This window comes from Bombyx mandarina, chromosome 22 (genome assembly GCF_030267445.1).
Source record: "Bombyx mandarina strain Sakado chromosome 22, ASM3026744v2".
Taxonomy (NCBI): domain Eukaryota; kingdom Metazoa; phylum Arthropoda; class Insecta; order Lepidoptera; family Bombycidae; genus Bombyx; species Bombyx mandarina.
This window is the reverse complement of record NC_143228.1, coordinates 396,559-411,474: the sequence shown is the minus strand read 5'-3', so window position 1 is coordinate 411,474 and position 14,916 is coordinate 396,559. Positions and strand designations below refer to the sequence as shown.

The window sequence follows — 14,916 nt, the reverse complement described above, 5'->3', positions numbered from 1 at the left end:
GGATCGAAATAGAGATTGTAACTCGATTTGTTTTTTGGTACAAAGAAGAATTTAGCTGTACAGTACCTGTTTTACATATTTAAGTATTTATGGTAAGCTACTTGTGGGCAGGGCGTATATAACATACATAGGTAATAATATATACATAATTATATTTATCATTTGATCATGCTTTATAACAATATCAGCTTTAGCAATATGAAGATGTGTTTTAATTTATTGTATTAATTTAGTACTTTAGTTTAGTGATTTAGTAATTTTAACGTATTGTGACGTGAGACATTTTACTTATATTTATTCAAGATTCTACATGACACTCGTATCTAAAGATGTGACTTTGCCGGTACAAGTAGATACTATTTTTTTAGGAAAATGCGAATATGAGTTCGTGTAAAAAATATAATGCTCAAAATTTATTTATAAATTTTAATAATTAGTCCCAATATACCTATTTCTGTCGCGAACCAGTCATACATACATCGTGAAGAGTTGGAAAACCTTTGAACAATATGAAACTTCGATCTTATATCTCAAGGCATATGATGGAATCTACCTTGTGATGTCTATAAGCTCCGGTAACTATTTAATACCAGGTGGGCCATGACCTCACCTACCTATCGAAGCAATAAAGTAAAAAACAGATCCAGAGCTCTGATTGTAGAAGGTGCATGAAAATCCCGAATTAAATGTCACCCATCTATGTATGAAAGACTAAACAAAGCAAATTAAGGTAATTGGTTTGGTAAATGTAATTGTTTTATTCCTTGTACGGTTTAGGGTTAACACAAAAATAAAAAAATCTTTCAATCTTAATTGTCTAAATCCGCCAGTTAATGCTGTATGAGGTTTGTTAGTCACGGTCAAAATATGAGCTCACGCCATATGAGATCCCAAACTACTTGTAAACTCAGTAATTACGCTTGGTACCGTATTTTACTGAATAGAAATCCTCAAAATGTCCCTAATACACTGCCGTTTGTTCTAGTGACAGTGTACGAAGGTGAAATGCTGAATCTTCAACGCATAAGTCGCACGGAGATGGGCGCGTACCTCTGCATTGCTACAAACGCTGTGCCTCCGTCTGTCTCCAAAAGGATTATTGTGGACGTTGAGTGTAAGTAATTGTGATACTTTATATTTCATCGTTTTGCGAATAGTTAGGTGGAAATGTAAAATGTAAGTATCAAATTTATGCAAACTTCGATTCTGACTCCTCTGTTTTTCAAGCTTTTCCTTTCCGTATTCTTATCAACCATATATATTCGTATTAAGAATAACTTACTGTGAAATTTTAAATATTTTCTACTGCGCGTTTCTTTATTGGTGGTAGGACCTCTTGTGAGTTCGCGCGGTTAGGTACCACCACCCTGCCTATTTCAACCGTGAAGCAGTAATGCGTTTCGGTTTGAAGGGTAGGGCAGCCGTTGTAACTATACTTGAGACCTTAGAACTGATATCTCAAGGTGGGTGGCGCATTTACGTTGTAGATGTATATAGGCTCCAGTAACCACTCAACACCAGATGGGCTGTGAGCTCGTCCATTCATCTAAGCAATAAAAAAAAATAGATTCATAGATTTTTCATTTTGGCATTTACCTGTAAATTTTTGTGTGTTCCTAAACTTACCTAATAAAGAAGGGACATAAATACTGTTAACCTGGATTTTTTATAAGAGTTTGAACGACATTTGAGCTGTCGTAAGACAACGCCTAATCTATTTTGACTTGGAATAATTATTGCCTTTCTTATCGTAGCAAAAGTTGTTGTATATATTGTGTATACTGCAACCTGTTCCTGTTAAGTAAGTAGTACTACCTAAATACTGCTATCTTTCACCAGTGACAAAATACTAATTCATTGATATCACATGTTGGTTCACATTAAGTCTCGGCTGCGGCTTTAGGAGATAACATTAAATATTAGACATTCAGCAAAGCGTGCTATCATGACATTTAAATTGAAATAAATTAAATTTTTATTACATTTCTGCTGCAGACTCTTGAACAAGTAAAATAATTGTGTAAGCTAGTCGGTTTTTTTAATCTAATTACATTCGAAAAATATATAGCATTTTATGTGAATTAGTTTCTTTACCCTATTCCTAAGGGGTTAAACTTCTCTATGAGTACTGAAATAAACTAATGTAAAATTTGGAATGTTCAATTTGAGTTTTAATGTCGAGAGATATAAATTATTACACTAATTTTAGGACTTTCTATTACACATTCAGAGAAGTAAATAATAATAATATGATTATGTATATCTATACGAGCTTTATTAATCTTGATCCGGGTCAACTGCGGTTCATTGAACCATAGAGCCTTTGTTCGGAAGATCAGCACCAATGTTTGATTAACCAAACACAGTTAGCTAAATTGAGCTGTTAATTTAATAATGTTTTATCGACTATTCAATTTCTGTCTACGCGGTTTGCTCGAGTGCGATCTCAGAGAGTGGTTCATACAGAGATTTCGTTTTGTTCTTAGCACAATTATTATATTCTTTTTAGCATAAATATATTTACCATCGATGTGCTGCTAGTAGGAAGTCGTGGTTACCAGTGATGAACAGATAGGCTGTGACTACTTATAAACTACGCTTCCACCAGACAGGAAATAAAACACAAACTGCAGTAGTTTACTTAAATCCGTACTGTATTCTTCGTAATTCCATTATTCAAATTTATAAAATTAGCACTCACTACAGAGTACCCTCTCTTTCTCGTTTTTCTCCCCTGACTTCCTTATCTGCCACTCCCTTCTTCCCCACCGTGCCCATTTCCTCCCCTTGTCCTAACGTACCTCATCCCTACGACAGTCTTTGCTTCCACCAACAGTATTACTACGTGGTAATCTGATAATTGTATTAATTTTAATTTAGTCAATGTTATATTCTAATTATTTTACAATGCTGGATAAGTTAATGACTGACTACAAAATATAAAGCGTATCATCAACGAATACTATACAAATAAAGTGACTTTAAAAATAATACAACTATCTTGAAAATTTTACAAAATCCTTACGTTCTGTTGCTGTTACTGTTGCTCTTGTAGTTTTGCTTTGGTGTGGTTTGGTATACTTGTTAATTAAATGTAATAGAAATTTCTTACTCGATTCATAGAATTCGTTATAAAATTGTTTTCGAATTATTTTTTAACTAAAAGTACGAACGTAGCTTTAACGTATCGTATATAGCAATCCATTCTCCATGAATTTCAAAGAAGTTCAGTTTTTACGAAAAAAATACAAATAAAATAATGTAAAAATAGTGTGACAGTGGTATTATTTATTTGGCCTCATTCAGCTCACGATTTTAAATAAGATTATTCATAAAAAACATACATACATTAGTACATGCAGTACATACATAGCAATGCGTTTCGGTTTGAAGGGTGGGGCAGCCGTTGTAACTATACTGAGACCTTAGAACTTATATCTCAAGGTAGGTGGCGCATTTACGCTGTAGATGTCTATCATCATCATCATCATTTCAGCCTATCGCCGTCCACTGCTGAACATAGGCCTCTCCAATAGATTTCCAGTGCGACCGGTCCATCGCCACCTGCATCCAACGAGACCCAGCGCTTTTTACTAGGTCGTCGGTCCATCTAGTAGGTGGCCGTCCCACACTGCGCTTGCCAGTACGTGGTCGCCACTCCAGGATCTTTCTGCCCCATCGACCGTCCTCTCTTCGTGCTATGTGGCCGGCCCATTGCCACTTCAGTTCACTAATTCTACGGGCTATGTCAGCAACCTTCGTTCTTCTACGGATCTCCTCATTTCGGATTCGATCACGTAGAGAAATGCCGAGCATAGCCCTCTCCATAGCTCGATGCGCGACTTTGAGCCTTCTAAAAAGATCCCTAGTGAAGCACCACGTCTCCGAGCCGTAAGTCATCACTAGTAACACACATTGGTTGTACGCCTTTGTCTTAAGGCACTGAGGTATTTTGGACGAGAAGACGTTGTGCAGTTTACCGAACGCTGCCCAGCCGAGTTGGATCCGTCTACTGACCTCTCTCTCAAAGTTGGACCTACCTAATCGGACTGCCTGTCCTAGGTATATATATTCGTCAACAACTTCAAGAGTAGAACTCCCAACAGTATGTCTATGGGCTCCAGTAATCTCTTAACATCAGGTGGACTGTGAGCTCGTCCACCCATCTAAGAAATAAATTAAAAAAAAACTTTATTTTTATTAAATTTCTTTTTTATTTATTTAAATTTTAATCAATTTGGAAAAAAATCGATTAAACAACATCCTCAAACACGCAAATTGGACATCCCTTTTCTTGACATCGTATAAATTCGGTAAATCTCGGTACGGTTCGGAAAGTTCACCTGCGGCTATATTCAGACTCGCCAAGTTACGTCGGTCGTATTGTAATGAGCGATTTAGTGGGCAACTTCATTCTGTTAATTTTGTGTCACGGTGCGCGCGCATCGTAAAATTTCACTCTCATCAATTTTTCACAACGCGTCTAAAGAAGTATAACTTAAAAAAAAAATTTTCACAATGAAACAAAATACTTTTTTTTTAATCTCAAATTTCCTGTTCATCAAACCGGTACAAATTTACAGTAAATATTTTCCCTTCTTAATTAACAAATCAGGAAATACTGAAAAGACGAAATAAAATAAAATATATTATTTCGATGTTTTAGAAGGTTTTCGTAAATGTTTCCTTGTGCGTTTTACTGTTTTAGTAAGTATTGATTAACGCAGTAGATGATATTCGTTCTACTATACATTTGGTACTTTGAAATAAATATTATTGGTAGTAATTATTAGTACAAATCTCATATACCGATCTTACGAAAATTTATTAAAGACTCCTCTATATTATAAAAATATTATAGACATTATTTCTTAAATTTCTAAGGTAGAACTGCGTCAAACTACTTACTTGTGAGTCCTTGCGGGTAAGTACCACCACGTTGCCTATTTCTGCCGTGAAGACTGGAGCATAATCTCCTACCAGGTTCCTAAGGACGTGCCTCAGGTGGTATAGTTAGCTTTCTGGAATACTACGCTGAAGCAGCATCAGCATGCAGGGTCGGAAACGCGACACACCAACCTTACCACCATTCACCACCATTATGTTTTAATACGGGTGGCTACATGTATGAGACTTTCACTAGTTTTACATGTCCACGCGAGTCAACATATCGCTAGCTTTCATGAATCAAACCTAACTTGATATTCTTTATCCAAAAAACATGTTTATGACGAAGGGAAATGTTTTCAATTTTACAATACCAGTGTTACCGTTCGCAGCTGACTAAATAAATGGCTATGTCCACGGTAATTGAAAGATAATATTTTTCCGCAGGGCTGCACCCTCCGAAGATTTCCATTGCAGACAATCAACGTTATCTAAAGGAAACTTGCTATGTTTACGTAAAACCGGAGATTTTGTTGAAATATACATGTAATATTTTACTATTTTAAACCCAGTATTATTTTTGTAAAATGTATGTAAATCAAAGATGAAATTATGTTTTATTTTCCCCTAAGAAATTGGCGGATAGCTTGGAAACAATATTTTTTTAATTTTAACCGACGTAAAAAAAGGTGGGATTTTTCAAATACCTCTTCTCAAGAACTTTTTTATGTGTAGCTCAGAACCTTTTTCTAAGAGAGAAAGTTTTGATTAATGAAGAGCTGGTGCTTCTCACGTGGTTCCATTTAAGATTCATCACGATTTGACCAGTCGTTTTTGACTATTTTATGACCTGATGACTCTGCTACTCCGACGATCTGTTAAAGTTCTATCTTCATCGACTAGTGATAGCTTCGATTACCACTCATTACCAAACCATCGAATGATTTTAAGGATGGCAGATACGTCTTAAGCTTCTTCAGACACAGCTTCCTGAACTTCAATCAAATTTAGTGCCATAAAATTTACATATACGACCGTTTCATTGTAATAGATATAATACTAATTTTAAATTATTCACACGTCCCGCACGGTTGATAAATTATAAACGAGTGATTCTAAGTTCAATTTACGACGCGAGCGCTTTATCTCCTGCTCCATAATGAAGTCGCGCGAACGTAAAAATTCCAACTTTATATAAATATTTTAAAAAGTCATAGAATATTAAAACGTATCGCGCACTGTTGAAGTAATATTCCTTGTGAAAATTGCCATCATAAACTCTCAGAAATTTGAATTACGTTCTTGGGTGTGGATTTTATTATCGTCGTTGCGTGAAAAATCGTCGGAGATGCTCGGATGAGCTCGGGGAAGTTCGGCTCGATCCATCATCATACGAAGTTTATAAATTGCTCGTTCGTTTCCCTGGGTCGCTCTTATGATTGATAAGATACAGTAAAATTAATAGATTTGCTTTTCAATTTTACGTGAACAAAAATCGTATTAACAAATAAGCCTTATAGTATATAACTTACTATATACTTAATATACACTACTACTTACTATATAATTATTGGCCCTGCCTATTTCTGCCGTGAAGCAGTAATGCGTTTCGGTTTGAAGAGTGGGGCAGCCGTTGTAACTATACTGATATCTTAGAACTTATATCTCAAGGTGGGTGGCGCATTTACGTTGTAGATGTTAATGGGCTCCAGTAACCACTTAACACCAGGTTGTGAGCTCTTCCACCTAACTAAGCAATAAAAAAATAAAAAAATATCTTGTAATTTAAGAGTTTAGTAGAAATGTTCCAAGGGTAGTAGGTACTAGCCCCGAGTAATTATTCACGATCAATCTGTAAATCCTTTTTGTCTAATCAGTTTATGCTGGAAATTTCGCACTCAATCTCCGTGTGTTCAAAGGTAATTTGCTACATCTTATCCGGCTCTGAAATTGAAACCCTGTCGCGGTGTCTTCTAAACGTAATGACATATCCACCATCTAACAATGTTTAAAAGGAGTCCTTGACGGCAAAAAGCGACTCAACTATACTCCTGGTACTTCTGATGTCCAAGCTATGATAAACACTTATCGTCGGTCCGTATACCTATTCTAAAAATAATAAATAACTTATCCACTTCATAAATTGCCCACAAAAAACTTTTAGTACAGAAATACTAATTTAAAGTGAACAATTTATACACTCGCCGAGGGGCATGTTCCAAGTAGATTATTGCATTTCTACCCATTTTGTGACGTGAGTTACAACATAATAAAACTCATCATGTACTTAAATTACTTTTCAAATTACTTAATATCGTTCTGGGAAACTGAATCCGTTGTTACGTATTCTTACAGCTTAAGGCAGTGGCCGCATCGCTATGACTATTCTACTCCGACATGACGGGCTCAGATAGCTTTGATCGGTACGGCTCTTACAAATAACTTTCACCTATCAACAAACGGGCCTTTCTTCACTCCAGATCATTCCATTCGCAAATCCTTAAAAAGATCTAGTCTCTAATAGTAATGGATGCGTCATTTGAAGAAATTGGATATTTTTTATTAATGAACTTCCAAATTCATATTGATACCTCAATTGATTCCTCCTCCATTGATACCGGCATCTCGTTTTTATTATCGCACAGCCCGCCACCGGAGTAGAGTTCATCCATACTACCTGGAGCCACTGCGTTCATCCACAGTGCGCTTCCAGAGAACATTTTTGCAAACGAGGCTTATGAAGAGTACTTAACGGTAGGCAGTGGCTTGGCTCTGCTCCTGGCATTGCTGAAGTCCATGGGCGACGGTAACCACTTACCATCAGGTGGGCCGAACGCTCGTCTGCATACAAAGGCAATAAAAAAAAATCGTGCATTCGTTTCCACGTTAAAAGAAAGATAAATTGACTTCGAATCGTTCTTCATCAGTAATTTGCGATTGTGATTGACGATTTTCATCTATCACTAAGAAGAAGCCTCATTATTTTGCTGAATCTTGATATTGACTAACATAAAAAACCCTTTACTAATCCAAATACTATTTCTGTCGTATCGCATCAATTCCAGTAAATGGTCGTCATTTTAAAAGAGTTGAACGCTCGATTAATATTGGTAGCTTTACTGATATTCTCCGACAAAATATAAGTTTGAATTTTCGATATTTATCTTATAAATCTTTCTTTCTTTGAATTTTTCTTGTTTATTTTTAGTGTGCTATTTTTCTTTTCATCTCATTTAGCTTAAAGAAGTTTAAAAGGCTATTTTAGATATCGAATTTCGACATTTTAATTGACGTACCGCCATCGAAAATAGAACACTTGGTGAGGAAATCTAAATACCTACTTTCAAATTTTATTTCGTACTTAACATAAAAATTGTTTAAAATTAAATTAATATTAGGACTAAATTAAAAATATTCAGATATATTACAATAACAATGTATGTAAATGTATTGACTAAATTATAATTGAATCTAATTATTTTTCAATTGTAATTATTTTTTGTTCATGTCGTATTAAGTCCTAGGAATTGCTTTTATCTGTTAACTGAAAAATAGTTGTTTATAAATATTTTGCGTTGCTAGTCAAAATAATATATTATTAGAAATGAGTTATCATGAGACTTTTTATTTCTTCCATAGACTGAAAACTGAGCTCTCAACCTACATGATGCAATTTTTTTTTTTATGATTGAATGTTTACTGGTGACCCGAAGGCCTTTCCAGTTTCACCAGGACAGGTGGGCGAGCAAAGGCTTTGCCAAGAGGGGCGGGATTAGCTAACAACTGCTCGAGTACCTCCGAAGGAGACCTAACAACTCAAGAGCAATTGTTTCGCGAATGAATCTACCATCGGATCGGAATCGCGACCCGCTGAAAAGATCCAGCGAGAAACTCAGCGGGCTGATGCATGGGTTAGGTTGCACGTCGACCTCTTTGTCGAGTTCGACGAGTACGGTTACCGGGGTCCCTAAGCCTGCTCCTAGTATTAGAGCTGAAGGCATCTAATGCAAATTATCATCAATGCCAATATATAGATATAGAACGTGCCACTCATGGGCATTGCACGTCCATGAGTGACGGTAACTACTCGCCATCAGATAGGCCGTAATCTCGTCTGTCCATAAGAGCAATAAAAAAAAAAATCACCCTTCAAACCCTATATGTACTTTACAATACGTTCTTTCGTACTCTTTTTACTCTTTTTCTCCACCTTATCCGACTAGGCGGGGTGGGCACGGCAATTTTTTCTATTCCATTGTCTTCTATCAGCCGTCATTCCAACACTAGCTCCTCTCTCTTTCATATCGTCATTCACACACTCCATCTATGTCTTCTTCGGTCGACCTCTTCCCCCGCTACCTTGCAGTACCATTTCCATATATCTCCTAGTCACACGCATCTTCTTTCTACGCATCACATGTCCATACCACGCTAACCGTCCGCTCTTTAATTTGTTAATCACTGGTACTGTCACACTTCCTCTAATATACTCATATATCCATACGTTATTTCGTACATAAACAGTAATACCAGTTTTTCATGATCGCAAAACTTTAAATTATTTAAAATTTAACATCCAGATGTTATAAGTATACCACAAATGCGAGATTAAATGTATTTTCTTTTTGTTTAATTTCAATTTTTGTTCCAGTTTCACCCATGATCTGGGTACCGAATCAACTAGTGGGTGCTCCGGCTGGCACCGACGTGACGGTGGATTGCCACACGGAGGCCCACCCCCGCGCCATCTCCTACTGGGTCTATGATAACGTAATGGTGCTGCCGACTAAGAAGTACGCGATCAATACTGAAGAAAATTCGTACAGGTAAATTAAAAATTAATTTTCTTAAATAACTAGCGTCCCGCTCCGGCTCCGCTCGGGTCAACAAAAATTTCAATGATATTTGACGTTGTTTTATTTTTTAAATAAAAGAACACTTATTATAATAGCTAACTATAATTGTTAGACGTATGCTGTTGCAACACTTTTTGTAAGTAATAATGTGTTCTGCAAGGTCGTAGTACATTATTTTATTCTATCATCAATAGTTTTCGCAGGGCACGCGATGTAAAGAATATTTTAGGCAATTTTTTTACACCTTGGGTTACATTATTGGAGTTTTAGTAAGGATCCCTAATTTTTTTCAAAAAAAATTATAGCCTATGTCACTCGGAAATAGTGTAGCTTCCAAATAGTGATAGAATTTTTAAAATCGGTTCAGTAGTTTCGGAGCCTATTCAATACAAACAAACAAACAAATCTTTCCTCTTTATAATATTAGAAGATTTGCACAAATTAAATACTGTTGCGTGCTGGGATGCGAGATAAATAAAAATTCTACCGTCTAAATTCTAAAATCTAATACAATATTAATTTGTACTTACAAATTAATATTGTATTAACACTTAAAACACTTAACGAATAATTGAAAAATCTCAATTCACTTCTTCCGTTTCGCTTTAGGTGATCCGTTCGCTGTTTCGCTTCGAATAGATCCGATATATAACTGACTCGTGCCATCTCTGCAACGCTTTTATAGTTGATACGACATCCCTAAATTTATCGAGAACATTCTGGGCAAGTCGAGTAGCTTCGATATGTGTTTCCGCTATCTGACAATAGATGGCGTTGTACTTCTCGAGCGTTCTCGGTGTTACTAGTTCGTTTGATATTCGTTTCTGCTATTCGGCGATAGATGGCGTTACTCTTACCGGCGTAACAATACTGATATTATTAATTTGTAAGTGACCATGATTTGTTTAAGTGAATGTATTTAATTTTGTATTTGTAGATAATTTTGTGTGGACATTCGTTTTGTGTATGTAAACTAAATTTACTTACTATGACTTCCACTGCATTGCCTTGGTTGATCGGTAGAGAATATTTTGGGCTCCAAAGATTTGGAGCCAATCGACATTGTAGATACAAGCCGTGTCACCTTAGTAATAGATTGTTGGTATAACGTGTTGAGTCCACGCAGTAATAAGATCTACTCATCCGGAGTCCTCATGCATTTATTCTATTACTAAACTTTAAGTTAACTTCTCTTTTTCTTCGTCTTAGTACCCTATCTATTAGTTAGGACATAGGATTACACTATTAGTGAAGACGGATAATTTGTACTAATGACAGGAAGAAGTTGAGCACAAATACACCGCTTATGATTATTCCGATTATTATTATATTATACAATTACTCTCTAGAAATAATTGAGACTTGATCGTCATTCAGGATTCGATGTCCGTTGTTTCCAGTACCTGATCAATGCTCCATTATTCCCAATTATACCAGATCAATGGACATCTTTTATTCTACGCTACTTAAAAATAAACATGAAGCCAAAGCTCATGGAGCATTATTTTAAGCCTGTGTATGAATTAATCAAAAATGACTTAGAAATCAATAGACCGAAAGGTCAGTTACAGTTACATATAATAGACTTAGTGCTACAATTTTTTTATACCAACTATCGTATCAAATAGGATTAATTGTATCCACGCTCCCCGACACTATGATCAAGTAATCCGTGAAGGATCGCACAATCTGATCCTTTCAAACGGAAATTAATTAAACTTAAATTTTGATCTTATTGTCTTGAAAAGCTATTAATTTATACCCTTCCGGTTTGGTAGGAAGAATGTGTTATTTAAATAATATATCCTTTAATCATGAAATACCATGCATATTTTGTTATTTTTAATTTTCGTTAACAAAATGCTTTACTATCGCTTGTTACCATTGTTAATGTTAGGGGCATTGTAAAACTCCTCCCTCGTATAAATTTCCTTAGCTGCAATAGACGAAGACCTTATACTAATATTAAGCTAACCTGTTTTAGTCAGTTTGACTTTAAACTAGTTGTGTACGTAAGCAGCTACAACGTCTTATAATTTTGAAATTTCTTCCGGCTTCGGTATACATAAGTTAGGTGAGTTATACGGCTTTTTTCCGTAAGCTTAAATCACCGCAAGACTCATCTGTAATCAGTATTTCAAACTATTATAAATATTTTGAACTGTTTTTATATAATTAAAAACAATACAGGCTTTCTGTTTCAATGTTTTTTCTATTTATTACCAATGAAAAAAAAAAGAAGTGAAGGTGAAAAGTGGTTGTTGTCCCTTAGGTAGTGTACAGATATTTTACATTCATTGTTTGAGCAATGATTGAACGTGGCAATTTATATTTATTTTGAATAAACTACCATTAATAAAGAAGCTGATGGTTCGGCGATAAAACAGAGGTCCTATTTACTTATAAGTAAGAAAAAATATCTTATCTAGACAAATTAGGAACAGGCATAAAATATGTTCTTATGTAAATATGAACAAATATAAATGTTAAGTTTTATACATTAGACGGTCACAAGTTAGTTTTTTTTATTAATCCGACTTGGAATCTCGTCGATATCTTTTTTAAAGTGGTCAATAATCAATGAGAAAATCCACTTCAAGCACGAAAGTCTAGCTAGATTTCAGCTAAATTAGTTAAAAAATATACAATATGAAACTTTCCTAACGTTGCTTATATCAATAAACATAATCAAACAAATATGGAAGTTTCCCTTTGCTACATAAATATCAAACCAGTAAACAACAAACAGTCAATTGTTCGCTGAGCGCGTTGAGGTAAATCAGCGTCAAGTGATCCCTTTTATAGAACACTGTATAGAACTGATACCGTAGTGCAACTTTTATTGCTATTGTATTGAAGATTGATTGAAAAGGCTTGAATATTGTAGAAGATTCCTTGACCTGCATCGATGTCTTTAAATTTAGATTATAAAAACTGATAAAGTTGATATTATGTCATCCCTTAGTCTGTATTGTCAAGAACAAATTTATAGCCTTAAACTTAGGCCTCTCCCATAGATTACTGAAGTATTAAACTTACACTTAAATTAAATCACTAAAGTTCTTAATGTCGTTTATAAGAATATGCTACTGACGGCTCATAAATAAGCACTATCTTGTTAATTACAGTAACCTACATTGGCCGGGATCAGTGAATTGTATTTTCTGGCTTAGCTACCAGCGAGGCAGGTTGAACTTGGCTATCATAATGCATAATTCACAAGAGCCTCCGAGCCTGACTAGAACTAACTAGGCTTAACAAAAAATATTTTATTTTAACTTTCTTTACTGTCCTTTTGTATACAGTAACACGCCCTCTCAGTTCCATCCGATTAGTCCCAATCGTCGGTCCTCTGTAATTGATGAACCGAAATTATCGTCCAACTGCCGATCTTGGGTACGTTATTAATAGATTAGGAAAATAAACGTTCTATCACGATTCTAGTGCGGGAAATTGGTTTATTAGAAAATTTACATTTAATGAAATACGAACGAATCTTATTATTATTTTAATTATTAGGTATTGTCGATGTTACATGCAATTACAAGTGGAAGCATATACTTTTATTGTAAGTATGTTTTATGCAAAAAATGCCGTGGAAGCATATAGGTACATACTTCTATCGTAAGTATGGTTTATGCAAAAATGCCACGAGAAAGCACAGCTAAAAAAGATTGGTTAAATCCAGGGCTGCGAAATAATTTGGACCGAAGACCTCACACGATCAGAGTGTATCTGGAATAAACAGATATGCAGCCGGAGTTTACTCGAACTTCAGCCATTTTTTCATCATCGATCTTAACAGCATTGTAATATAAAAAGGATTTTAAATGTCTTAGATTTGAGAGAAGTCATACAAATTAGATAGACAAATTACACAAAGACAGACATTTACAGATTAATTTTAATAACAACTGTCATAATGTCTCCCAAGACTATTGCGAGTATATTTTCTAATGATCTATATGTTATAATCTGGTAGTCATAATATTGTACAAAGTTAAAACGTACTGTGCCGGGTATTTCAGACAGATGTAATAATAATAAATAAATAAAATTAAATAAGAATTTCGGTATTGTAAACTGAAATTGTGATGTTTTGCCGCTTGAAGGATCAAGCATCGTAATGTCACGCTGTAAAGTATATGGGTAAAAGCTTAACATCGCATCAGCTGTGATGTTTTTCTGATAAAAAAACAATTAACGCATCATCCCCAGGGCCCACATGAAGCTAACAGTGCGGAGTCTGCAGCTCGGCGACTTTGGCAACTACAGGTGCATATCGAAGAACTCATTAGGAGAGACTGAAGGTTCTATAAGGCTCTACGGTAAGTGTGTATTAATAGATCTAAAATCAATAGTTGTATTTGCTTATCTATTTCTGTTTTCCAAGGAGCGTGCTGTGTCCATTCATTCTACTCAATCGAGGGGCGTGTGGACCACTCCCGAATTAGGACTCAAGTGACAGTTACTAAGATAACTTACTTATATAAAAGATCAACACGCTCGTAAAATTTTATTATTTACTGCACTACATGTAAGACGGAGTTGAATGACCGCTCGGAGCGCCTGTCACCTAAGCATCATGTTGACGGCCTTAAAGAATTTCAACTTATCAAAACGACAACTTATTTAACTTTTGTGGTAAAAAAAAACGATTTAACTTTAATTGTTTTCTTGCTTTTGTTATTTTTTGGTTTTGTAATATATATTTGTTTCTATGATATAGGTCTGCAGAAGTTACAGGCCTATCTGATGTTAGCTGGAAACCGAAGGTCATTGAAATCACAACGTGAATACAAACGATCATAATGAGATGAAATCATCAATTCAATTGAACGTATTTGACAAAAAATGCGACATGTGCCCTTTTCGAAATTGCATATTCAATTATAGAAAAGCTCTTCTACCGTACGAGCTGGAACAGATGAACAGGATGCCAAATTAATCCTAAGTTATGTCTTTGGACGTGTGACTACGTTCATGTTATACTCACAATATAAATCTTCTTTAGTGGTAACACTCAACGCCCCGTAGATCCTGAAATTATAATTAGACAAACGCGGGTACTTTCACTTATTCCGTAGAACTTCAAACGAATTTAATTGTAACATAAATTACAAGCATACTTCAATGTTTAAACATGAAAAAAAAAGACGTGTGGCACTCAGGG

General features: G+C 35.3%; 1 protein-coding gene across 3 annotated transcripts in view; it reads left to right on the top strand.

Annotated features, from left to right (window-relative positions):
• LOC114249363 (lachesin) overlaps positions 1-14,916 on the top strand; it is a 108,917-nt gene that overhangs the window by 77,307 nt on the left and 16,694 nt on the right. For 2 of the 3 annotated variants that reach the window (XM_089736722.1, XM_028182899.2), the window contains exons 6-8: positions 986-1,114; positions 9,539-9,713; positions 13,962-14,071. In XM_089736722.1, coding sequence (XP_089592848.1) covers positions 986-1,114; positions 9,539-9,713; positions 13,962-14,071 — 414 coding nt within the window. The remainder of the gene's footprint in view (positions 1-985; positions 1,115-9,538; positions 9,714-13,961; positions 14,072-14,916) is intronic. The other variant, XM_089736721.1, reaches the window with a different exon arrangement.